The sequence below is a fragment of the Peromyscus maniculatus genome, chromosome 1, assembly GCF_049852395.1.
Source record: "Peromyscus maniculatus bairdii isolate BWxNUB_F1_BW_parent chromosome 1, HU_Pman_BW_mat_3.1, whole genome shotgun sequence".
Lineage (NCBI taxonomy): Eukaryota > Metazoa > Chordata > Mammalia > Rodentia > Cricetidae > Peromyscus > Peromyscus maniculatus.
The window spans coordinates 21,345,068-21,370,548 of NC_134852.1; the positions used below are offsets into that span (position 1 = coordinate 21,345,068).

Here is a 25,481-nt window from a genome sequence, read left to right on the forward strand (position 1 = left end):
AACTAAATCAAAGCCATCCTTTTATGGCATGCATACCATTACCTTACTTGTTACTAAATGGACCTGTACAATGGCACCCTAATAATTACAGCATCACTTGTGAATGTTGTACCCTTCATACCTGTGTTAATTCTAATATACCTTTAAACTTAACCTCTGAAAGTTTGTACGTTCATAGAGCAAGGCTAGCAATCTGGATACCAGTGAGGTTACCGAAGCTATGGCAAGACTCTCCTGTGAATGATCCTGGTACAGAAACTCACTGAACAAATATTAAAAAGGACACATCAAATGGTTGCACTGGCTATTGCAGTTATTATCAGAATTATTGCATTAATAGCTGCTGCTGCAATAGATGGAGTGACGTATCATAAAAAAATTCAAACTGCTGAGTTTGTCAGAAACTGGCACAAACACTCTTATGAACTTTGTACTGAACAAAGTAGGGTAAATAGTGAGATAGTGAGTTAGTTGATTTAAGACAAACTGTTATTGTTCATTAATAACAAACTTATTTCATTATTGGGAGATCAGTTAAAAATATTAAAGGAGCAGATAAAATTAAAATGAGATTAGAACATTACATCTTATATTATACCTTTAAAGTTTAATGAAAGCAAGTATGATTGGGAAAAGGTTAACATGCATTTTGATGGGTCACCCTAATTCTTCTCAAATGATTTCTGATTTACCGCAAGAAATTAAGGAAACTTTTATAAAAAGTTACCTGATATGACAAGAATGGATATTATAGAAGGCCTTACAAATACTATATCCTCATTTCCCCCTATGGATCACTTTAATACTTTAATAGATTTATTGTTTTAGCATGTCTTACTTTTGTGCTAGCAATAGTAAACTTAGTGGTTTTACAATATGTTTTGGCTTACTTACATAAGAGTGTAAAACAGAAAGATAGGGGGAAAGCTATGTTGTGAGGCTACATAACCCCCAAAATAATTAATTATTGTATGAAAGAAAGGGGGATCTGATGGGAGAATTCCCACTGAGTTATACCTGATCTGGAGCCAGCCTTAATCTGGACTAGCCTTAATCCACCTTTTGTTTCTCAGTTACCTTTTGTTTCCCTTGTTGTTCTCCATGTGAATCTTGCCTGAGAGTTTCCCAAAGGTACAAAACATATGCAAAACTTGGTTGGGAAAACTCTAACACTCTGTGATATTTCTTAATTGAGAATTTGCATTTGGTACTGTCTCTTTGGAAACTTCATAGGGATGCTTTGAGGAGATGGAAATCAACTTACTAAAAGTGTAAGTTTGTAAAACAATAAAGATGCCCTTGGCTAAGGGAAAGTGTCTTAGTAGTGAGAGGCTGATTCCCCTTGCAGGTGGAAAGACTAAAGACATCCTTAAAGTGTGTTGTGTCTTCTTCGCATGGACCTACGTGAACCCACACCCATTCAGCATCAACCTTCGTTTAACTATTTTCCTCTCTTATACATTTATGGACTCCCCTCTCCCCCAAAGATGGGAATGGTGCTGTCCATAATATGTTTTGTCTTTCTACATTATCAATTAACCATCAGGAGACTTTCAATGGCATGCTCATGGGTCAGTTTTATCTAGATGATTCCTCATTAAGACTCTCTTCCAAGGTAGTTATAGGTTTTATCTAGTTAACAGTAAAAAGAAAAAAAAAAGCAACCAAAACATCTTTTTTCCTAACTGTGAGAACTGACTGACTTTTTATTTATTTATTTATTTATTTATTTATTTATTTATTTATTTATTTATTTATTTATTTATTTATTTATTTATTTATTTATTTATTATTTTACAATACCATTCAGTTCTACATATCAGCCACAGGTTCCCCTATTCTCCCCCCCCCCACACCCTCCCCTTCCCCCCAGCCCACCCTCCATTCCCACCTCCTCCAGGGCAAATCCTCCCCTGAGGACTGCAATCAACCTGGTAGACTCAGTCCAGGCAGGTCCAGTCCCTTCCTCCCAGACTGAGCCAAGTGTCCCTGCATAAGCTCCAGGTTTCAAACAGCCAACTCATGCAATGAGCCCAGGACTTGGTCCCACTGCCTAGTTGCCTCCCAAACTGATCAAGCCATTCAACTGTCTCACCTATTCAGAGGGCCTGATCCAGCTGGGGGCCCCTCAGCCTTTGGTTCATAGTTCATTTGTTTCCATTCTTTTGGATATATTTTTTTCAATAATTGAGTAGAACCGAAATTTATTATAAGCCACAGTCGTCCTAGGAACCTCCATACTATATATATATAGCCTCTATGGTTCTATGGGCTGTGGTCTTGATTTTATATCTAGAATCCACTTATGAGTGAGTACATACCATGACTGTCTTTCTGGGTTTGGGTTACCTCACTCAGGATGATTTTTTCTAGTTCCATCCATTTGCCTGCAAATTTCATGCTGTCATTGTTTTTCTCTGCTGAGTAGTACTCCATTGTGTATATGTACCACATTTTTTCCATCCATTCTTCCGTTGACGGGCATCTAGGTTGTTTCCAGGTTCTGGCTATTACAAATAGTGCTGCTATGAACATAGCTGAGCATGTATCTTTATGGTATGAATCAGCATTCTTTGGGTATATGCCCAAGAGTGGGATGGCTGGGTCTTGAGGTAGTTTGATTCCTAATTTTCTGAGAAACCGCCATACTGATTTCCACAGTGGTTGTACAAGTTTACATTCCCACCAACAGTGGAGGAGTGTTCCCTTTGCTCCACATCCTCTCCAACATTGGCTGTCATTGGTGTTTTTGATCGTAGTCATTCTGACAGGTGTAAGGTGGTATCTCAGAGTCGTTTTGATTTGCATTTCTCTGATGATTAAGGATGTTGAACATTTCTTTAAATGTCTTTCAGCCATTTGTAGTTCTTGTTTTGTGAATTCTCTGTTTAGCTCTTTAGCCCATTTTTTTAATTGGACTGTTCAGTATTTTGTTGTCTAGTTTCTTGAGTTCTTTATATACTGTGGAGATCAATTCTCTGTCAGATGTGGGGTTGGTGAAAATCTTTTCCCATTCTGTTGGCTGTCTTTTTGTCTTATTGACTGTGTCTTTTGCCCTGCAAAAGCTTCTCAATTTTGAGAGGTCCCATTTATTAATTGTTGTGCTCAGAGTCTGTGCTGTCGGTGTTTTATTTAGGAAATGATCTCCGGTGCCAATGCATTCAAGAGTGCTTCCTACTTTCTTTTCTAGAGAACTGACTTTTAAAATGTTTTCTATGTCTATGAACCTTGTACTTATTCTTTTCATAGAGTCATGGATATCTTGGAATTATCATTCTTCTCTTTATATTACGTAACTTTGTTCTTGATGGATTCTACTAAGTCTGCTACCTTGCCATCATGCTGTATTCTTTCTTTTTCCCTTTAAAAAATATTTATGGTGTATATGTGTGCATAAGTGTCAGTGTTAGTAAACATATGTCACAGAACATCTGTGAGAACCTGAGAGCAACTTTGTAGAGTCAGTTGTCTCCAAATTTATGTGGATGACTGAGACTGAGTTCTGATCATAAGGCTTATATGATAAGCACTTCTACACATTGAGCCATAACATAACCCCACCATTCCTTTTATATCTCCATTTAATTTTTTTCAATTTTTTGTAGATTATTTTTGCTAATTTCTACTTTCAATTGTGCAATAAAGATGCTTTTATAACATTCTCTTTAAAATGATGTCATTAGGGGCCGGAGAGATGGCCCAGTGGTCAATAACACTTGTTGATTTTTCAAAGATGAAATTTGTTTCCCAGCACCAACACTGAGTGGTTTACAGCATTCTATTATTCCTGCTTCAGGGGAACTGACCCTCTGTTCTCTCCTGTGTAAGTACACACCCAGGCACATATGCGTTCTCACATAAAAACACACAAACATATAAAAAATAAAATACATCTTTGTAAATAATTTTATTAGCTACAACTTTCCAGGGCCTTGCATTTTATCTGGATCTCCAGGTATACAATGGCAAAACAAGGCATTCTCTTAATTGATCTTCAGTGCACCTTTCCTTTGTTTGAAGGGCTAATGTTCTTTAGTGTTCACAACATCTCTATGATCTGTTTCTGCATGAAGTGTGTTTATATCTTTTAACTTTAATAATTTCATAAATTGTTTTTATCATAATTCATTCCCCTCTTCCATTTCCCCCATATTCTCCTCTCATTCTAGAAGCATCAAGTTTTGTTTATTCATTTTTAAAGATTTATTTTTACTTTATACATAGATGCCTTTTACCTGCATTTATGTATATGAACCACAATACATGCATTATCCAGACTATGGCATCAGATACTCTGGAGCTGAGATAATGAGTCATTATGTGGATACTGGGAATTTAACCCAAATCATTTGTAAGAGCCCCAAATGTCTTAACTGCTCAGCCATCTTTCAATCTGTAAAGTCATCCAATCCAATTGATGATGCCTACATACTCTTGAGTGTGTGAATATCTAGTAGAGTTTGGTCAATCATTAGAGACCACATCCTTGAAGAAAACTGATTCTTTTCAGGAAGCTGTCAGTACTTTACCAGAGGTCGGAGATCATGGCTAAACTCCACCTCCATGCAGGAATTTTGTCTGGCCTAAGTTTGTACAGAACTTGTACATGAGTCACAACTGTTGTACATTCATGTGTGCAATTGCCATGAGGTATATAGAAAACACTGTTTTGGTGTAGTCATCTACCACCTCTGCCTCTGTAATACATTCTTTCTGCATCAAAAAGTGACTACTGAGCCTTGGGAGGAAAACCTGTTCTACAGAAGTCCCATTTAGTGCTGATCACTCCAAAGTCTTTTAATGTGTGCATCTTTTACAGTTGTTAGTCTCTGTGTTCATCACCATTCATTCCATGGATAAACATTTCTGATGATGGTAGGGAGATGCACTAAACTATAGGTATAATGAAAAGACATTACAAGTTGGTTTCTGAAGAATTTTTTAAAAACTCATTCTTGGAGTAAATAGGTCTTGGATATGAGAACTGGTGTCCTTCAGGCGTAATGGGAATTGCTGAGTCATGAAAACATGAAGAAGGTCAGCCTCATTCTTAAAGGCACCACACAGTTGAAGACGAGAGAAAGCGGTCATTCAGCCTCTGTTTACTTTATAGGAGTAAAGGCTGGTGATGAGGACGTTACTGATAGTTGTAATTTCTTTTTTGTTTGTTTTTGGTTGGGAGATTTTCTTTTTATTATATTTTTATTATTAAAATGATTTTTTTATCATTTTGTTATTTATTATTTTTAAAAATGATTTTTAATTATGAATATATTTTGAACATATCATCCCCTCCCCAAGGCCTTCCAAATCCTCCACAGTCCTTTCCAATCCAACACTAATTTTTTTCAAAAAGGAAAAACACAGTACAACAACACATCTCCACAAATCAAGAAAAGAAAATGTAGCAAAGTACAATATAAAATGCTGTGCTAGAAGGATTTCTGTCAACTTGTCATGCACTAGAGTCATGTAAGTTTAGGAGACCTCAATTAAGAAAATGCCCCCATAAGATTGGGCTGTAGGCAAACTTGTAAGGCACTTTTTTCTTTTCTTTTTTCATTATTATTATTATTATTATTATTATTATTATTATTATTATGAAATTTTCTATTCACTTCACATACCAACCACAGATTCCCCTGTCCTCCCTCCACCTGCCCCTCAGCCTTCCCCCATCTCACTCCCTATTCCCACCTCCTCCAAGGCAAGAACTCTCATGGGGAGTCAGCAGAGCCTGGTAATATCAGTTGAGGCAGGTCCAAGAGCCCCCTCCCTGCACCAAGGCTACACAAAGTGTCTCACCATAGGCACTAGATACCAAATACTAGCTCATGCACTAGGGACAGGTTCCTATCCCACTGCCTCGGGGGCCCCCTAAACAGGTTAAGCTAAACAATTGTTTTGCTTGTCCAGAGGGCCTAGTCCAATACAGTGGGGGCTCATCAGCTATTGGTCCACAGTACATGTGTTTCTACTAGTTTCGCCACTTGTCTCTGTACTTTTTCCCTTTATGGTCTTGATGTCCCTTGCTCATAGAATCCTCCTCTCTTTCATTGATTGGATTTCTGGAACTCAGCCTGGCACCCGGCTGTGGATATCTGCATCTGCTTCTCTGAGTCACTGGATGAGGGCTCTCTCTATGATGACAGTTAGGGTATTTAACAATCTGATCACCAGAGGGGACAGTTCAGGTACCCTCTCCACTATTGCCAGTAGTCTGTGGTGGAGTCATCCTTGTGGATTCCTAGGAACTTCCCTAGCACTCTGTTTCTTCCTATTCCCATGATGTCTTCATTTATCCTGGTATCTCTTTCCTTGATCTCCCACTCTATCCCTGTTCCAGTTCAAAACTCCCATTCCCCTATGTTCTCATTCACCATTCCTTGCCCTCCATTGCCCCCCCCCCAACCCCCAGTTTGCTCATGTAGATCTCATCTATTTTTCCTTTGCTGGGTGATGCATGTGTCCTTCCTAAGGTCCTCCTTACTAGCTAGTCTCCCTGGAGCTGTGAGTTGCAGTCTGGTTATCCTTTGCTTTACATCTAGTATCCACTTATGAGTGAGTACATACCACTCCTTCTGAGTCTGGGTTACCTCACTCAGGATGATTTTTTCTAGATCCATCCATTTGCCTGCAAACCTCATGGTATCATTGTTTTTCTCTACTGAGTGTATATGTACCACTTTTTCTTTATCCATTCTTCAGTTGAAGGACATCTAGGTTGTTTCCAGGTTCTGGCTATTACACACAATGCTGATATGAACAAAGCTGAGCAAGTGCCCTTGTGGTATGATTGAACATTTCTTGGGTATATGCCCAAGAGTGGTATAGCTGGATCTTGGGGGAGATTGATTCCCAATTTTCTAAGAAAGATCATATTGATCAGGTTTTCTCACATTAGAGACTCTGACAGTGGTACCTCCAGGGATAGTTGATGTTTTAATAAGGAGACATTTCTTCTGGGTATGTTGGGAATGTGAGAAGCAATAGCACTGATACCCACATGGACCTAATCCCTGTCATCATAATTTCCCAAATTCCTGCAATTATGGATATCCTTGCTGGAGGGATTGCAGACATGTGTGATGGAAAAGTGGCTCCAGAGGTTGATCCATCTACTGACCTCATGCACAGAGCTAGAAAAATCCAAAATTACTTTCATTTGATGACCTCTTCTGGCCATGAAGAGTGTGGCTACCTTTCCTTACATATTTCGCCACATGAGCTGAGCTCCTACTACCTGCTGTTTATTGGCTTGACAGCATCCAGATCTTTCCTATGTAATTGGACGTTCTCTGTCCCAACCACTCAGTCCCAAAGAAACACACAGAAACTTATGTTAATTACAAATACTTGGCCAATAGCTCAGGCTTGTTACTAGCTAACTCTTACACTTAAATTAACCCGTATTTCTAGTTATGCTTTGCCACATGGATCATGGCTTATAATTTCATTTTTTTAACATATCCTGCTTACTCTATGGCTGGTTGGCATCTCCCCTGACTCTTCCCTCCTTCTTCCCATCATTCTCAGTTTGGTTTTCTTGCCTAACTTCCTGCCCAGCTACCAGCATGTCAGCTTTTTATTAACCAATGATAGTAATACATATTCATAGTGTAGAAAATCATTGTTCCACAGCATCCACCCGCTACAATTGTGTCCTATGTTTCTGTTTCTTCCCATGGCTCTATAAGGCTAAGTCTAGGGTCCCAGATTTGTAGCTCTTTGTCTCAGGTCCCTGAAGTAGCTCAGTTTTAAAAATCCCTTTTCCTCAGAAGATATCATTAGGAGATGCTCTTTGAATTGTACAGAATGACAAAATAAAATTTCTGCCCACTGCCTCCCATTCAAAAGAGAAATTACCACCTCACTAAAAACCTGCACTGGAATTTGAGGCTCAAAAGAGCTCTAGGCTTGTCTGCAGGGCATACTGTCAGTCTGGTTTTACCTCGACTGCCTGGCATAATTTTTGGATGAAGCTCTAGCTTCCTCCTAATACCAAAGAACTGACAAACTTGAACTCTGTTCTTCTGGGCTTACTTAATTTTTGCCTGTGTATGTGTGTGTGGTATGCACATCTGTGTGCATGTATGTACAGTGGCCAGAGGTCAACAGCAGGTGTCCTTTTTGGTCACTCTCAACCTTCGATATTGAAACAATGTCTTGGGGAGAGGCTAGTTTTCCTTCTCTCAGCACTCATCTGTTGCCTCCTTGTAGTTCTTTGTCTAGAGCTGGGGGACCTTTGAAAACTTAGTGTTATTGTTCCACTGCCATTTCTTTCTTTTTTTCTTTTTCTTTTCCTTTTTTTTTTGAGACAGTGTTTCTCTGTGCAACAGGCCTGGCTGTCCTGGAACTTGCTTTGTAGACCAGGCTGGTCTCAAGCTGAGATCTGCCTGCCTCTGCCTCCCAAGTGCTGAGATTAAAGGCCTGTGCCACCACTGCCTGGCTCCACTGCCATTTCTAGGAGAGAGTCTTACAGTAGACTTCCTGGTCCTTTGACTTTTATAATCTTTCCACCCCTCTACCACAATGTTCCCTGAGCTACAGAGGAAGGGTTGTGATGGAGATGTATTCACTGGGGCTGGGATCCACATGGTTGATGATCTCTGCATTGTGACTGTTATGAATTATGCACACAGGGGGAAACCCCCAGCTGGCCAGGTCAGGATATCCCATGAGTGCAGGGGACCATGCTGGCATGCTGGACAGATGCAGAAGTGGGGTGGCAGGGTGGTGGATGGATACTCACAATCCAGAGGCTACATCGGCACAGAAATGGTTTGTTATAATAGAGAGACCAAGAGAAGATAGGAAAGAGAGAGAGAAGAGAGAAAAAGAAAGAGAAAGAGAGGGAGGTTGAGGGGTGCACACCTCATGGGAGTGGAGGGAGAAAGAGAGGTGGGGTCAGAGATTTTAATTGTAGTTTTCTGTGATGGTCTCCACTTACTGTAAAGAGAAGCTTCTTTGATGAAGAGTAGCTACACTTATGATGTTATTCTATTTTAGTTAAAGATATGTTTTTTTTTTTTTAAGTAAGGTCTCTGACTTGACTCAGAGCTCAGCAAGTTAGCACTGGGAATGCAAGCAAGTGTTCCATTCTTTCTGCTTGGCATTTTCAATGTAGGCACCAAGGATCTGATCTCTGGTCATCATCTTTGCACAGCAAGTGGTTTAGGCAGGAAGTCATCTCCGAGTGTGTTGACTTATTTTTCTTCAGTGTTTTGCTCCTCCTTTCCTCAGCACCTCTCAATTATTCTAGTAAGTGGGTCACACAGGGACAATTCCCACTACACCATCTTACCCCAGACACTGTATATGAGCTTTTAAAAAAGTATGTACAGTGGCCAGATCTAGAAAATGTATCTATTTTTAAAAAATGTATCTATTTAGTTTACATCTTGGCCACAACATTCCCCCATCCTCCCCCCCAGTCCCTCTCCCCATTCCCCGTCTCACCTCTCAGCCCCCTCCACTTCCATCTCAATCCAGGAAAGGGCAGGTCTCCTGTGAGTATCAATAAAACATGGCATATCAAGTTGCAGTAAGACTAAATATATCCCTCATGTATTAAGGCTGGGAAAGGTGACCCAGTATGAGAAGTAGGGTCCTAAAAGCCAGTAAAAGAGTTGAAGACAGCCCCTGTTTCCACTCTTAGGAGTCCCACAAGAGGACCTAGTTACACAACTGTAACATATATGCAGAGTGCCTAGATCAGTCTCATGCAGATTCCCTGGTTGTCTTTTCAGACTCTGTGAGCCCCTATGAGCACAGGTTAGTTGATTGTGTGAGCCTTCCTATGGTGTCCTTGATCCCTCTGTCTCCTGCACTCCTTTCTCCTCCTCCTCCTCCTCCCCAGGATTTCCAAACTCCACCTAATGTTTGGCTGTGGGTCTCTGCATCTGCCTCCATCAGTTGCTGGATGATGCCTCTCTGATGACAATTGGGCCAGGCACCAATCTGGTCACAGGAGAAGACTAGTTCAGGCTACTTATCACTATTGCTAGGAGTCTAAGCTGAGGTCCTCCCCATAGACTCCTGGGAGATTCCCCTGTGCCAGGATTCTGCCCAACCCTGAAATGCAACGTCCCCAGCATTCCCCCTCAGCACCCTCTCTCCATGCCCCTCAACATAATCGATGAGCTGCTTTTTAAATGAAGATGTTACCTCATGTGTCCTGCAACACAAATGCCAATGTATATCTTTGAAGAAATAATGTACTAAGGAAAACAAAAAGGGGGCTCTGTAATATGCTCAACTTTTGGCCAAGGGAATGAAGAAAGCCAATGAAATGCTAGGAATAGGAATAGATTACCAAGTGATGTTGGCTGTTTTCACTGGAAGCTTTTATGTCTAAGTGTGAGTCCAGCCAAAATTATGTCTTTCAAAGAAAAAAATAAGTAATCAAACCTTGAAAATTTTTAATTAATTTTAATTAAAATATAGTTACATTACTTCCCTCCTTCCCTTTACTCCCCAAACTCCTCCTACGTACCTCCCCCACACCATTGACTGCCTTTTACTTTATTATTATAACATATATATTATATGTAAACAAGTGCACAGATATACAAATACAACCTTGTGAGTCTGTTTTTGTTGCTTGTATATATATGATTTCAGGGCTGACCATTTTGTATTGGATAGCCAGCTAGAGGCTCATCTCTGTGAAAGGCTAATTCTCCCTCTCTCAGCAGTCAGCATTTGCCTGTAGCTCTTTTCCCCTTCTGTCTATGTGTCCATTGGTGCTGTCCTTGTTCAGGTCTTGTTTAGGCAGTCATATTATTGAGATATCATAGGTGAAGCTTCCCTGTCATTTCTAGGAGACACAATCTCGCAGCAGATTTCCTGTCTTCTGACTCTTATAATCTTTCTGTCCCCTCTTCCACAATATTCCCCAAGCCTTAGATGCAGGAGTTGTGTTGGAAATGTATCCAGTGGGGCTGAGCACCTCATGATTAGTTGTCCTTTGTAATTTGACTAGTTGTGGTTTTCTTTAAAGCTCTCTCTGTTGTAAAGAGAAGTTTCTCTGATGAGTGGTAAGAGCCACATTTATCTGTAGGTGTAATCTTATTAAGGTATAGCTAAGTTCAATTTTCAAGCATACTATTGAGAATTTTTCCACTTATGTTCATCAGGGACATTGTTTTATAGTTCTGCTTTGTGTATTCTCTTCTAAAATTTTCATTTCATTTTTCCATAGTGTGTGTGTTTCTGTGTGTGAATATACGATGAAAATGTCTTCTAACTAGAAAAGTAGACTTTGAGTTGTGATGCTGATTCTTACCCAAGTAAAATGACACAATTCAAAACTCTCAGATTCCTTCAGGCATCCCAACAAAAGATAACTGCTCAAAAAAACCTCCCTTCTAACTTATTTGAGTGACACATTATTCATTATTTTAAATTATAGCCACCCAGTGTGCCATGGAACACTAGAATTTATTTCTTCTATGTAATTGTAACATTATATTCACCATCCAAACTTTCTATGACCCCTCCACTGACCTTCCCTGGTCTATGCCGAGTATTAGTCAAGATCAATGTTTTTAGATTCCACATGGGTTAAATGATGTGATATTTGTATTTCTATTACTGTCTTGTTTCACTTAACATAGTGTCATTCAGGTCTCTCTATGTTACTGTCCATGGCAGAACTTTATGACTTTTTTTTTTTTTTAGTAAATTACTGGTATTTCATTGTGTAAATGTACCACAAATTCTTTCTTCATTCATTACTTATTGGTCATTTAGCTGCAATATAGCTATCATTTTGGCTTCCCATGGCTCAAGAACAAATAATAGAGAAAACACAACATTTTTAGTCACATATTTAAAATATGGGCACTAACAATTTTATATCCAGCCAAGCTGTTCATCAAGCATGATGGTTTCAGACAGTGTTCATGTATGAACCCTGAAGAAATAGTGGTTGTTTCTACATGTTCATAAGGAACCCACTAGAGGGAAGCCTTAAGTCAATCTTGATTCACTCTTCCATACAAAACAACCCAGAAAGCAATGTACAATGAAGTAGTGTATTTTGGTGATTCAAAATATAGTGGAGTCAGGTAACAAGGAGTGTGAAACTCTAGCCCAGATTTTAACAGTCATAAGACTGGGACTTAACTTTTTAGCACCTTAACCTCTCCATCTGTCAATTCATTCACACTACTCTTTTTCTTACAGAGTGTGGTGGTTTGAATGAGAATGCCCCCATAGGCTCAATATTTGAATGCTTAGTCACCAAGGAGTGGACTGGTTTGGGCTTTAAGGTTTCAAAAGCCCAAGCCAGGCCCAGTCTCTGTCTCTGTCTCTGTCTCTCTCTCTCTCTCTCTGACAGAAGTCTGGGGATCAGAATGTAAAGCTCTCTGCTACTGCTCCAGTACCATGTCTGTCTGCCATGATGATGAAGAACTAACCTTTTAAAACTGTAAGCAAGTTCCCAATTAAATGCTTTCTTTTATAAGAGTTACCATGGTCTTCACAGCAATACAATAGTACCTAAGACACAGAGTTTGGTAGCATCACTGTTTTAAAATAATAGTTACTGTTAGCTGCACTGATAATAACAGGAGCAATGGGTGAATGCTTCTATAGCGTGTTTTACACCAGAGATTATATTGTGTGCTAACACACACACACACACACACACACACACACACACACACACACACACGAGAGAGAGAGAGAGAGAGAGAGAGAGAGAGAGAGAGAGAGAGAGAGAGAGACTCATAAAAATCCCTGCAATTTGATGACCATGGTTTTATTGTCACCTCTATTTTACCACATCAGGAAAGTTAAGCACAAAGAACCAGACATACTAACTGAAAATAACAGCTTGTGAAAACACAGAGTTACTAAGGTCAGCATCAGAAAATATTTTGAAAATCATTCCTGTCCATGGACACGTGAACTATCTCATGATGCATACAAGCACGTCAAGGTCCTTGGACCAACAGCCATCCTTTATTTCTACTTATTTGTTTTAACAATTCTGGTTCCTTTGAAAATGTTGGACATCTCTGTCTCCCCTCCTTCAGTTTTTCCCATTGCCACCCTCTCCACCTTCTCACCCAACCTTGGCCAGATACACACACAAACTCACCGTGATTGTGAAAGCATGCAAAAGATCTGTAAAAAGCTCCATGCAGACAATATTCCAGCCCAGAAGTAGGAAGGGGGGCACAAAAACCACACAAAAACACCCAACAGCTAGTCTGTACAATCACTCAGCATATGCCATGTGTCCTAGTTGCTTTACCTATCTATGCTATTCCACAAAACCCTTATTCCCAAACCTGTGGGGAAAGCATGGGGTATTCATTCAAAACCACAGGCGCTGAGCATGTCATTCGCTAGTCCATTTGTCTGGGGATAAAGTGTTAAAAAAATCTCCATCTTCATTGAACTTGCAGTGCAATAAAGGGAATGGATAATGAACATGCACATTCATAGGTGCAAATGTGAATTTACTGATACAAATATAGAGTAGACATCAGGCAGAAGCAATGGAAATTGAGTAAGTGACATGATGCTTTTTTTTTTTAATATTTATTTATTTTACATCCTGGTCACAGTTTCCCCTACCTCCTCTCTTCTCTCCTCGCAAAACTCTGTTCTCACCCCCGCCCCCCAAATCTATTCCTCCTCCATTTCTGTTTAGGAAAGGACAGGTCTCCCATGAGTATCAACAAAATATGGCATATCGAGTTGTAGTAAGACTAAACATATACCCCATTTATTAAGGCTGGGCGAGGTGACCCAGTATGAGGAGGAGGGTCCCAAAAGCCTATAAAAGAGTTCCAACTGTTAGGAGTCCCACAAGAGGACCAAGCTAAACAACTGTAACATATATGCAGAGAGCCTAGGTTAGTCCCATGCAGGCTCCCTGGTTGTCAGTTCAGTCTCTGTGAACCCCTGTGAGCCCAGGTTAGTTGATCTTGTGTGTTTTTTTGTGGCGTCCTTGACTCCTCTAGCTCCTACAGTTCTTTCTCTTCCTCTTCTGCAGGATTCCCCGAACTCCTCCTTATGTTTGGCTGTGGGTCCGAGTCTGTTTCCATCAGTTGCTGGATGACACTTCTCTGATGACAATTGGGGTAGGATCAATCTGCTCATAGGAGATGGCCAGTTCAGGCTACGTATCTGCTATTACTACATGTCCTTTCATGACCAAATGCTTCACAAGAAACAACTTAAGAGATTTTCTTTCTGGTTTACAATTTGAGGTGACACAGTCCATCATGCCAGAAAAGGCATGATGGTAGGAACATGAGTTTGTTGGTCACATTTAGCCTGCAGTTGGGAAGCAGAGAGATGATAGGAAGTAGGGCCAAGACATAAACATTCAAGGCTCACCCTTGGAGACTCACCTTCTCAAAGGAGGTGCCACCTTCCAAAATTGTGCCCCCTGCTGCTGATAAAGTGTTCAAACATGTGAATCTATGGTTGACATTTCAATATCAAATACAGCACATGGGTTCTCTGGGATCTGAAGAAAAGGAGTGAATGAGTCTGGCCTGATAACTTTGAGGAATAGTGTTTGGGGGCCAACAGTATTGAAATGCATATGCTTTTAAAGACTAATCTGTTTAGATGTTTGAAGAATGACAGGGAGTTCATTGGTTTGAATGAGTGAAGGCATGATTTGTCTCTCTGTGGTGTTTTGTATTGGCAGTTTTAGCAGACTAATATAATAGATTCATACATCTCACATACAATTGCTCTACTCTTTTTTGTTGTTGTTATTATTATTATTTTTTGCAACAGAGTTTCTCTGTGTAGCCCTAGCTGACTTAGAACTCACTTTGTAGATGAGGCTGGCCCTGACCTCACAGAGATCCACTTTCCTCTGCCTCCTGAGTACTGGGATTAAAGGCATGTGCCACCATGCCCTCCAATTGCCCTACTCTTAAATTCACAAATACTCATGATGTTTGAGAACTTAATATTCTTATGCTGTGTGACTTTGAAGCACAGATATGAAACAATCCCTGCCACAGATAAAAAGTCCTTTATCCATGACCCTGACTAACAAATGGAGATTCATTATTTGAGCTTTAGTCTATCTGATATTAATGGGTGTATGTTCTCAAGGTTCTACAGGTCCTATAGAAGACAGTAAAAGTGTGAACTCCTTGCTGTATCTCTTTGTTTTTTTTGCGTTCCTCATAAAAATGGAGTCCCTATTGATTCATTCTGTATCAGAATCACTGATAATTTTCACTGGCCTGCAAATCAATTGGGTATTCACATAGAAGCTGTAAGATCTAAGTCCACCTCTGCCTTTTTGTAGGTTTTTGATCTTGGGTAAAATTTTCCTTTCAAACTTGCCCCAAGCCACCGAATGTTGTTGGCTAGATACCAGCCTTGGTTCTGAGAAAATTGGAAAGCTTTCTCTTTAGCACAAGTGACAATAGCCTTAGGACATAATAACTATTCAGGTGAGATAGAAAGGAATAATGGGTTCTTTCTGATGTCCCTTGAAGTCTTTCCAGAGGGTGAGATGTTCTGGCCTCTGATCACAATGTCCTTTAGCATGTAAAACAAAGAGAATCTTTTGACCAGTCCTCACTCACTATGTACATATTTATCAGCATTTACATAACTCCATTAGCATTCAGGAACATATCTGCCCATTGTCTTTGGGAAAAGTTAGGAGCACAGTAAAGAGGATTTGAAGAATGTTCAACAAAGCAGGGAAAAGGCAGCTAAATCAATTCAAGGGTGTGCTAACTTTCAGCCATTTGCCATACTCTATGAATAAGGGATATGGACCAGAACTTTTCATCCCTGGAGATGTGTGTAAATTGGATTGTGATAGTTCTAACTGGAGACAGGGTTATAATGGGAAATAATGAACACAAATTAACTAAAAACAGTAACTATTTTTCTCTCAAATTAGGCTCCCAAAATAGCTTTTGTCTTTTGGGCTGGGGTCCCTTATTTTCCACACATGTGAACTAAGTTGTAACTGGCATTAAATCAATTATTTCCAATGGAGAGATGGATTTTCCAATGGCTATGAGAAGATCAGGAGTCCTGTGAAGACACTTAACCTGCAAGATCTCCTAGATTCTGGAGTGGGGGTGAGTCAGATAGATCTGCTCAGGATGCTTGAATGAAACCCATGATTTTCCACTTCTTCATGAGATACTTAATCTTCTTTTATTAAGGATTTTTTTTATTCATTTTACATACCAATCACAGATCCCCCTCTCCTTTCTCTTTCCACGCTGCTCACCTTCCCCCCCCCCCAATTCTCTCCTCTAACAAGGCAAGGTGTCCCATGGGGAGTCCAAAGAGCCTGGAACATTCAGGTGAGGCAGGTCCAAGCTCCTCCCCCTGCATCAAGGCTGTGCAAAGTGTCCCACCATAGGTAGTAGGCTCCAAAAAGCCAGCTCATGCACCAGGGATGATCCTGATCCTACTGCCAGGGGGGCCTTTAAACAGATCAAGCTACACAACTGTTTCACTTATGCAGTGGGCCTAGTCCAGTCCCATGGAGACTCCACAGATGTTAGTCTAATGTTCATGAGTTCCTACTAGTTTGGTTTTGTGGAGACACTTAATCTTAATGAATGACTTGGACACTTTGGCCCCCAGTCTCTAAATCTTTAGCCCTACATTTCCTAGAGGAACCAAGTACAGGATCCCATATGATGCCACTGTGATGAGACTTCTATGGGTGTATTCAAGAAGCACTGCTAGCCTATGTGTTTCTTTCTTGCATCTAATGAAGATATTCGTCATCCATGGCAGCACTGGAGGGTTTTTATGGCCGTTATCCTAGTTTATCAAAAGTATAAAAGCCTATGTTTTTGATGCTCATCTTTTCCCTGATCTCTTCATAGGCATTTGGTGAATGATGACTGTTAACCCTGCTTTTACTAACATGACCATAATGCCTGGCCTCTAAGACCATTTGTTCTTTATTTTGGATTATCTTGAAGTACGCCAAGCCATTTGCAAGAGAGATATCTACTTCTGGTTTGGTGTTCTATTTTCTAAATATCACCCTCACTGTTAACCCTCCTCTCTCCATTCTCATATTTTCCCTTCTTCCCTCTCTTCCTCTCTCTCCTCCTTCCTTATTCCCAAGGACAAATTCTTGGTTAATTATTGCTTTTGAAATCAGACACAGTTGGATGTGATCCCAAATGCACCTGCATGGTGCTGTGTTGAATAAATACTAATATCTCTCCAGGTTTCATCTCTAAAAATCAGGAGAAGATGCAGACTATATCTTACAACGTTGTAAGATGTTCAAAGATTGGCTGTCTTGTTGAAAAAGCCAAAAGATCCCTTACAGGGCAAACAACACTTTTAAAAAGACACCATGCAACATTCTAAGATAAATGTTGAATCACTCTAAGTCATTTAGGACAAAGGGAATTCACTGTGGAGGAAGTGTGTGAGCAGACCGAGTAGGAGGAGCAGAAAGAGAGAGCATAAAGTCAGAGGCAAGTTTTGCTCCTGGGTGTGCCATCTGCAGGCAACTGGAGGTGATGAGACATCTTGTGGGCTGGGTGTCGCTAGCTGTCTGTATGTATGGACTGAATGCAGGTGAGGTGGAAAAGAGGGGGAGAGGGTTGGAGCAGGAGAGTCCAAGGCAAATGAGAATTGAGAAAGGCTGGAGATCAACTGTCCATGACATCTTTTCAGTACAGCAAGGAGAGGGTGGAGAGCTGTGGATTGGACTGTTGTTTGTCCTCCCCCTCCTTGGTTGAGTGAGCACAGAACAGGTGACTTTACCTGTAAGGGAGCCCTAGTTTCAGCATCTGTATAGTAATAAATAATATCTTCATGAAAGAGGGGAACTATTTTGAGTTTTGTTTTTTTTTTTTTTTTTGAAATTTCTGCAAAACCTCTTGTTAAGGAAGCAAGGTCTAAAATAGTGTATGGACTCAGTTATTCTTTGCATGAGAGTAGTCTGTTAATGCCTTCCTATCTGGTTGTTGACTGACAGTGTCCATACATTTCAAACACACATGACATGGGTTGCCTGTGGGGCAGATGTCAGGGTGACTGAGGTTAGGTTTGGTGGGGAGAAATTTCATGTTGATTCATTTTATAAGTCACTTATATGGAATTTGAACCATATGAATGGCATCCTCAGGAGACAAGTAATTTCAATGCAGAACAAGGGGTCTCGTCTTGTGGTGTGGTTGTGAGTTAATCAGGAAGGGTAGAGGAGTCCTTTAGCACAGCCATCATCCTGCAGCTGTGTCCACAGGAATGCAGGGCCCTAGAGAAAGCTGTGCTTTTTGTGCATGGCAGCTTGAAATATACAGAGTGTGGGGTACTCTGGGTCTAACGAAGAGAGAGTTAAAACACTTTGTTGTTTCAGTAGTATGTTTTGAAAGAGTCTCATGTAGTCTAAATAGATCTCATGTTCACCATGTAGATGAAGATAGCCTTAAGCTCCTGATTTCCCAGTTTTTACCTTTTGAGAGCTGAGATTATGGGCAAGTACCACCATCCCTAGTCAGTTTATATGTTGTTGGGATCAAACTCAGGGCTTTGTGCATGTTATGCAAACACTCAACCAACTGAGACATATCCTCTTCTCTTAGAAAGGATTTGGACTCTTGTCACCAGAGATATAAAGAAAGCAAGAATTATGCAAGTTGGAATGCAGTCAGAAAGGAGGCCAACGCTATAACATGATATCTTAGTAAATCTTGTCTATGACAAGGCAGAGTTGCTGTGAGATGTTCTGTATGGCAAATGTGTTGCTCTGATTGGTTAGTAAATAAAATACTGATTGGCCAGTAGTCAGGCAGGAGGAATTATAGGTGGGACAAGGAGGAGAAGAATTCTGGGAAGTGGAAGGCTGAGTCAGAGACACTGCCAGCCACCACAATGACAAGCCACATGTGAAGATGCTGGTAAGCCAGAGCCATGTGGCAAGGTATAGATTTATAGAAATGGGTTAATTTAAGATATAAGAACAGTTAGCAAGAAGCTTGCCACGGCCATACAGTTTGTAAGCAATATAAGTCTCTGTGTTTACTTGGTTGGGTCTGAGCAGCTGTGGGACTGGTTGGTGAGAGAGATTTGTCCTGACTATGGGCCAGGCAGGAAAACTCTAGCTACACAGAGTAGCTGTCTTTGAGTAAGGAATGAAAGCAGATAGGTAGAAAAAAGGGGGCGTGTGTTGGAGGGGGACAGTCTAAAGCAAGTAAGGATTGAGGAAAGCGTACTGAGTCACTTGCTTTGGAGAAGGGAATAAGATCACTTGCTGGCAGGGCTTTATTTCCCTCTTGTGTCGATGTAACCAACCATCTTATTAAAATAAGAAACACACAACCAATGTAAAAGAGAAAGCCGAGAGGTCAGAGCTCAGAGCTAAAATCTTACCTCCTGCAGTGCTCCTAGCTTCCCCGAAAGAGAGCTACTTCCTGTGTGTCTGTCTTTAAATAGTCTTTCTGATCTGCCTTCTCATTGGTTGTAAACCCAAACACATGACTGCCTCATCACTGCCTGTAAGTACCGCCTTCCAGGTCTTAAAGGCGTATGTCTCCAATGCTGGCTGTATCCTTGAACACACAAAGATCTACCTAGCTCTTCTACCAAGTGCTGGGATTAAAGGTGTGCACCACCACCACCACGCTCTTGCTATGGCTCTAATAGCTCTGACCCCCGGGCAACTTTATTTATTAACATACAATGAAAATCACATTTCAGTATAAATAAAATACCACCATACTCTTGTAGCTGGAGTCTTTCTCTCCAGGTCCTGCCAAGCCCGTGAAGCCCTGCAACCCACTTATAAAATAAACACACAGACGCTTATATTATTTAAACTGTTTGGCCTAATGGCTCAGGCTTCTCGCTAACTGTTCTTATCCTTAAATTAACCCATTTCTATTAATCTATAAGTTGCCACATGGCTTGTGGCTTACCGGTATCTTAACATGTTGCTTCTCATCACATTGTCTGACAGTGTCTCCCTGCTTCAGCCTTCCACTTCCCAGAATTCTCCTCCTTGTCTCACCTACACTATTCTTCCTGCCTGGCTACTGGCCAATCAGCATTTTATTTATCAATCAATCATAGCAACATATATTTACGGCATACAGGACATCCCACAGCACCCTCCCATGTTCCCCCTGAATTCTGAAGCACTCTTATCATGACTCATTTTATCTCATAAAAACACTTTAGAACTTTGTGGAAACATAGTAGAATATCAAGGAAGTTGCTTAAGTCAATCCTAACAAAACTGAAAATAAAATATGTAAAGCCAGAAAGTTATGAGGGAAGGATCCTTAGGAAGTTGCTCCAGAAAATGAAAAAGCTATTATAAAATGCTCTACAGGAATGACAGATATACACAAAGGGTGTGTAAATGACCTTACAGGAGATCAGGCATGGAGGTAGCTCATTATATATAAGAGCTTGACCCTAAGATTCACCAACTGATGTGGATTCTCAGATTACATAGTAGAAGGAGGGAAATGACTTCTGCAAGTTGTCCTCTGACCTCCACATATATATTATGGCTTGCAAACAGACACACAAATACACACACACACACACACACACACACACACACACACACAAATACACATACACACATTTATAAAGAATAAAGAATAACAAAACAAAAACTCAAACACACAAAAAATCTTGTAATACTCTCTCAATCATATTTTCCAGCAGGTGTTGGTTGCATTTTGGGGTGGCACCACTCATATTATGGATGTTTGGGGTCAATTATAATCTCAATTTATCTGACAAACTTTCTCATCCCCCCTTGACCCAGGCTCCTTAAATATGGCTAACATTTACTTTGGCACCATATTCTCATTGAAATGTTCTGTTAACAATAAGTTGGAAGAAGAATATTACTTAGACTTTTAGTGAGTGAACATAACTGGCATGGCATTGGACATGGTGGGATGACTTTAACTGACTCCAAGGAAGACATCAGAGGAGTGAGAACTCACATCTAAGTGGATGGAACTTCCTGGCTTTCTACAGCTTGATGTGACATTCCCTGGGTAGATATACAACCCCAACTTGATGAGATGTTGCAGGACACTGATGTATATTTCGTAGTCATTCTGTATATGCAGTGCTTTAGAAGGTGGCTTACACTTTACAAATTATTTTTTGTCTTTCAGACTTGATTCCCTATTTACGGCCCCCAATGGAAGGTAAGGGGGCAACCTCTATCTGGCAGCATCTTAAATGTTAGCTTACACCTCTTAATAGCAGATGCATACTTTCCTGCTGTGGAAATTTTTTGTTTTATTCTTCTGACCTAAGAGGCTTCCCTGGGCTACATCAGCTAAAGAATATTGAAGTTAAGTGACCAACTCAAGATTCTTACTTGTCACTCAAAGAAGGCATTCCTTTATCCATTGGGACTCAGATAAGGCACTATGTGGGTTTCTGTACTTGGTTGTTTATTTCCCTTTACAGTGTAATAGTAATTACATATGTATGGAGTAAAATTTGATGCTTGGATATAGGTTTACACTATGAGTGGTTAAATCAAGGTCATTAATGTAATTAATAAAACCATCTTGTTACAAATACCAGTTTAAAATTTATTTATTTTATTAAAATATAATTGCATTATTTCCATCCATTCCCTTTCAATTCTCCAACTCCTCCAATGTTCCCTCCACATCACATTCCCTCAAATTCCTGCCCTCCATTTATATATATATATATATATATATATATATATATATATATATATATATATATATATGCATGTACAACTTGCTGAATCTATTCAGTGATGCATGCATGTATATGATTACAGGGATGACTACTTGGTATTGGAGGCTCCTCTATGAGAGAAAACTAATTCTCCCACTCCCAGCATCCTTTCATTTCCTGTAATTCTTTAACCAGGGGTGAGATTTAATGATATTTCCCCCTTCTGTGTTAGCATGCCTATTGATGCTGTCCTTGTTCAGGTCTTGTTTAGGCATCTATATTGTTGTGCTACATGGGTGAAGCTTTCCTGCCATTTCTAGGAGGCACATCTCACAGTAAATTTCCTGGTCTTCTGACTCTTACAATTTTTCTGTCTTTTCTTCCACAGTGTTCCCTGAGCCTTCTGTGAAGGAGTTGTATTGTAGATGTATCCACCGGGAAAGGGAACCTTATGATCAGTTATTCTTTGTATTTTGACTAGTTGTGGTTTTCTGTGGTGGTCTCTGTTAGTTGCTAGAAGAAGCTTATTTGATGAAAGTTGAGAGCTACACTTATCTGTGGGTATAAGGATATGTATTTAGATTTAGAATGCAGTTAGGAATTATTCTAACAAGCTTCAGGTTTTTTTTTAATAGAAAAAGATAAGCCACGTAAAAGATTTGTCTTATCTTAAGAACAAGGGAATGTCAATAGGTCAGCTGTATGGTTCTGTTTATGATTAAGAGTGAGCACGGGCCCTTCAGAATGGAACAGTACGTTGGGAGGAGACACAGATATGCTATTGCTGCAGACAGAACAAAGAAAAATGCTAAGTGATGAAAATGCTTGTGGAGGGCAGCAGAGAGATTGGAGAGTTGTTTTGGAGATTACCTTGGTAAGTCAGGGGAACAGATGATGGGAAAGGTTCCTGAGATGGGAAAGCTCTGGAGATGAAGTCTCTCACTGCTAATGGACCTCCAATTGAGGAAATCTCTAATTTTCTTGGAGATTTGCTGATATTTTCTGTCACAAGCAGAAAGGTAGCGAGTGACACCAGCTGCAGGTGTATGTAGGGGTTTTGGGAGAGCAGGCCTGTGCCTCACTGAAAGGAACATTCTAAAATCAAGTCCCAGCTGGGCATGGTAGCTCAGGTTTTAATCTCAGCACTCAGGAGGCTGAGGCAGGAGGACTGATATGAATGAGAGGCCAGTCTTAGCTACAGAATTCTAAGACAGACTGAGTTACAGGAGTGAAACCTGGTTTAAAAATTAAATGAAATATAAAAATTTAAAAGTCAATTCCTGCTAACCATGATAGCGAATGCCTTTTAATTCCAACACTGAGAAGGCAGAGGCAGGTGGATCTCTGAGTTAAATGCCAGCCTGATCTATATAGCAAATTCTAGGCCAGCCCAGGTCAGCATAGTGAGACCCTGGAATCAAAGAAACAAAACAAAACAAACTCATTTCCCATTGTAAGCTTCTTTTACATTCTGAAATTGTTCTTTTCTCCAGAATTTCCTGTGCCAAACTGTACCTTTCCATTCATCTATAATGAGGTAACCTACCACAGCTGCATCTCTGTCCACAGTGACTATGATTGGTGCTCTCTTGATTATTATTTCCAAGGAAGGTGGAGATACTGCAAAGCATTTGGTGAGAGTCCTATAAAGGTATATATTTTATAACCATGCCCCAAGAGGCAGTGTGTAGAATCTGGAGAAAATGTTTTAGATTTCAGAAAGCAGTCATACACACACACACACACACACACACACACACACACACACACACACACACACACACACATATACCAATCAGATAGAAAAAAATAGTTGACTATTTTCTCCACAGGGATTAATTTGAGGACAGTGTTCTTAGTGCATCCTTTATCCATCTTTCTCTGCAGATCCTCCAATGTGTACCTTTCCTTTCCAATTTGGAAAAAAGTACATTTATGAATGCACCAAGGAAGGCTACATTTTGAATCGGAGTTGGTGTTCATTGACTGACAATTACAACAAAGATAAAAAATGGAAGCAATGTTCTCCTTACAAGTAAGATTAGCTGTGAAAGGAGCAAAGCATTAGGCTGGTGGGTGAGAAGTCTGAGCTCTAGATCTCCTGACTATGACTTCATCAGGGGGCAGCAGACATTTCCTGTAAATTTGTCTCCTGTTGAGTACAGTGGGCTTATGTGGTCAAAAATCCTCAGCTTGGCTTGGGAGCACAAACACAGTCACAAAATGACAAGTATACTGGGTCTTTGGCAAATCTGACATGCTGGTTTCCATTTCCACCTTTTTCTAATGATTAAAATCACATGTGTCACTTTTGTTGTTGCTGTGACAAAACACCCAAGAAGAGAAAACTCAATGAAGGAGGGAAGGGTATCTTTGGACTACTGTGGTTTGAGGGAACATAGTCCATTATGGTATGGATGGAAGGTGCGGTGGTGAGAACATGAGTCAGCTGATCACATTGTGTCTGCATTCAGGAGAGACTGAAAGGTAGACAGACAGAGAGACTGATAGAGGCTTGTACTCAGTTGGATGACTCCTTTTTTCCCGTTATAGTGACTAAGGCCTCAGTTTAAGAGCTGTTGTTGCCCACATTCAGGTGAGTTTTTGCTCCTCAGTTAAATCTTTTGGGACATGCCCAAATGTGTGATTCCGAATCCAGTCACATTAAGAATGATTACTAATTAGCCACTTTATTATGGATGCATTGTTTTCCAAGACAGTGTTTCCTGGCTGTCCTGGAACTTGCTTTGTAGACCAGGCTGGCCTAGAACTCACTGAGATCTGCCTACCTCTGCCTCCCAAGTGCTGGGATTAAAGGTGTGTGCCACCACTGGACTGTTTTTCAGTTTTAAAACTTGCTTTGAGTCACAAAATAAATATGAGATAGATACTGAAACACTGAAGCAGCACATGACAAGAGAAACGTCAGCATTCCTTATGTTCTCCTCCCCTGGAACTCGCTTCCACAGCTGCTTGTGTCTCCCCACACATCTACACAGATACACAATTTTAAAGTCTATAAAATATAACCAAATCTGCTTTTCTCTCTGTCGTCATGGCTTGATCATCATTTAAAACACATTGTGTGTGCGTGTGTGTGTGTGGGGTCTCCCTGTGAATGCATCAATATCCCCCACTTTCTTGTGTGCATGAAGTATCAAATTTTAAGTGGTTGGAGATCATCCATCATCTGCATATTAGATTTCTGATTAAAACAAACTTCCTGAACATTGATAGGGATCAATAAAAATTAAATGTCTTTCAAACAGTGGACAGCACAACTTTATGTCATCATTAAAAGCATGATGCATATTCAGGTTTTATTTATTCAATATTTTAAATTTTTATTTAGATTTTTATGCAATATATTTTAATCATACTTCCCCTCCTGAACTTTTCCCAGGACCTCCCTACCTCCTTATCAATATTCTCCTACCTCCTTACCTTATTCTCTCTCTCTCCCTTTCTCAAACACACACACACACACTTGCACATGTGTGAGCCCCCCCCCTCCGGAAAAAGAGGCAAAAAGACTTTTTAATAGCAGGGGAGGTAAATGAGACATTGACATTGGGAGGGTGGAGAACCAAGACATGCATTCTAACATGTTACTCTTTCTTCAGTTTTTAGATAAGCTGGGTGGTTCTGAAGAGACAGATGTTACAGATCCATTAACTGCTTCTCTAAACCAATTTTTCAGTCATTAAGGAGTATTATGATAATAAATGTCTATGGTTTTATCTATCTGCATATGTTGTTTTCTGGAAAAGAAAGTCAAAGCACATATTTGCTGTGTGAGATAC

The 25,481-nt window shown here is 40.2% G+C and overlaps 2 protein-coding genes across 3 annotated transcripts in view; one reads left to right on the top strand and one right to left on the bottom strand.

Annotated features, from left to right (window-relative positions):
- Positions 1-25,481, bottom strand: part of LOC107399359 (3-beta-hydroxysteroid sulfotransferase-like) — a 230,626-nt gene that overhangs the window by 110,670 nt on the left and 94,475 nt on the right. The gene's annotated exons all lie outside the window — the stretch shown is intronic.
- LOC143271999 (binder of sperm protein homolog 2-like) lies at positions 17,436-25,422 on the top strand. 2 transcript variants are annotated; one of them, XM_076565205.1, is made up of 6 exons: positions 17,436-17,565; positions 21,132-21,164; positions 23,172-23,312; positions 23,566-23,713; positions 24,232-24,274; positions 25,302-25,422. In XM_076565205.1, exons 1-5 carry the CDS (start codon positions 17,508-17,510, stop codon positions 24,236-24,238), a joined length of 387 nt encoding a protein of 128 aa, XP_076421320.1. In that variant the 5' UTR covers positions 17,436-17,507; the 3' UTR covers positions 24,239-24,274; positions 25,302-25,422. The 2 variants fall into 2 exon arrangements, with proteins under 2 accessions (XP_076421320.1, XP_076421323.1); XM_076565208.1 differs by lacking the exons at positions 24,232-24,274; positions 25,302-25,422 and having other exon boundaries at positions 23,172-23,329; positions 23,566-23,691.

Bases quoted from the DNA above. Each gene is read 5' to 3' on its own strand.
- LOC143271999 (XM_076565205.1), top strand. From the start codon at position 17,508: ATGAGACATCTTGTGGGCTGGGTGTCGCTAGCTGTCTGTATGTATGGA. The intron at 21,165-23,171 runs GTAAGGGGGCAA...TCTTTTCTCCAG, and splicing joins TTTACGGCCCCCAATGGAAG to AATTTCCTGTGCCAAACTGT. The intron at 23,313-23,565 runs GTGAGAGTCCTA...CTTTCTCTGCAG, and splicing joins GAGATACTGCAAAGCATTTG to ATCCTCCAATGTGTACCTTT.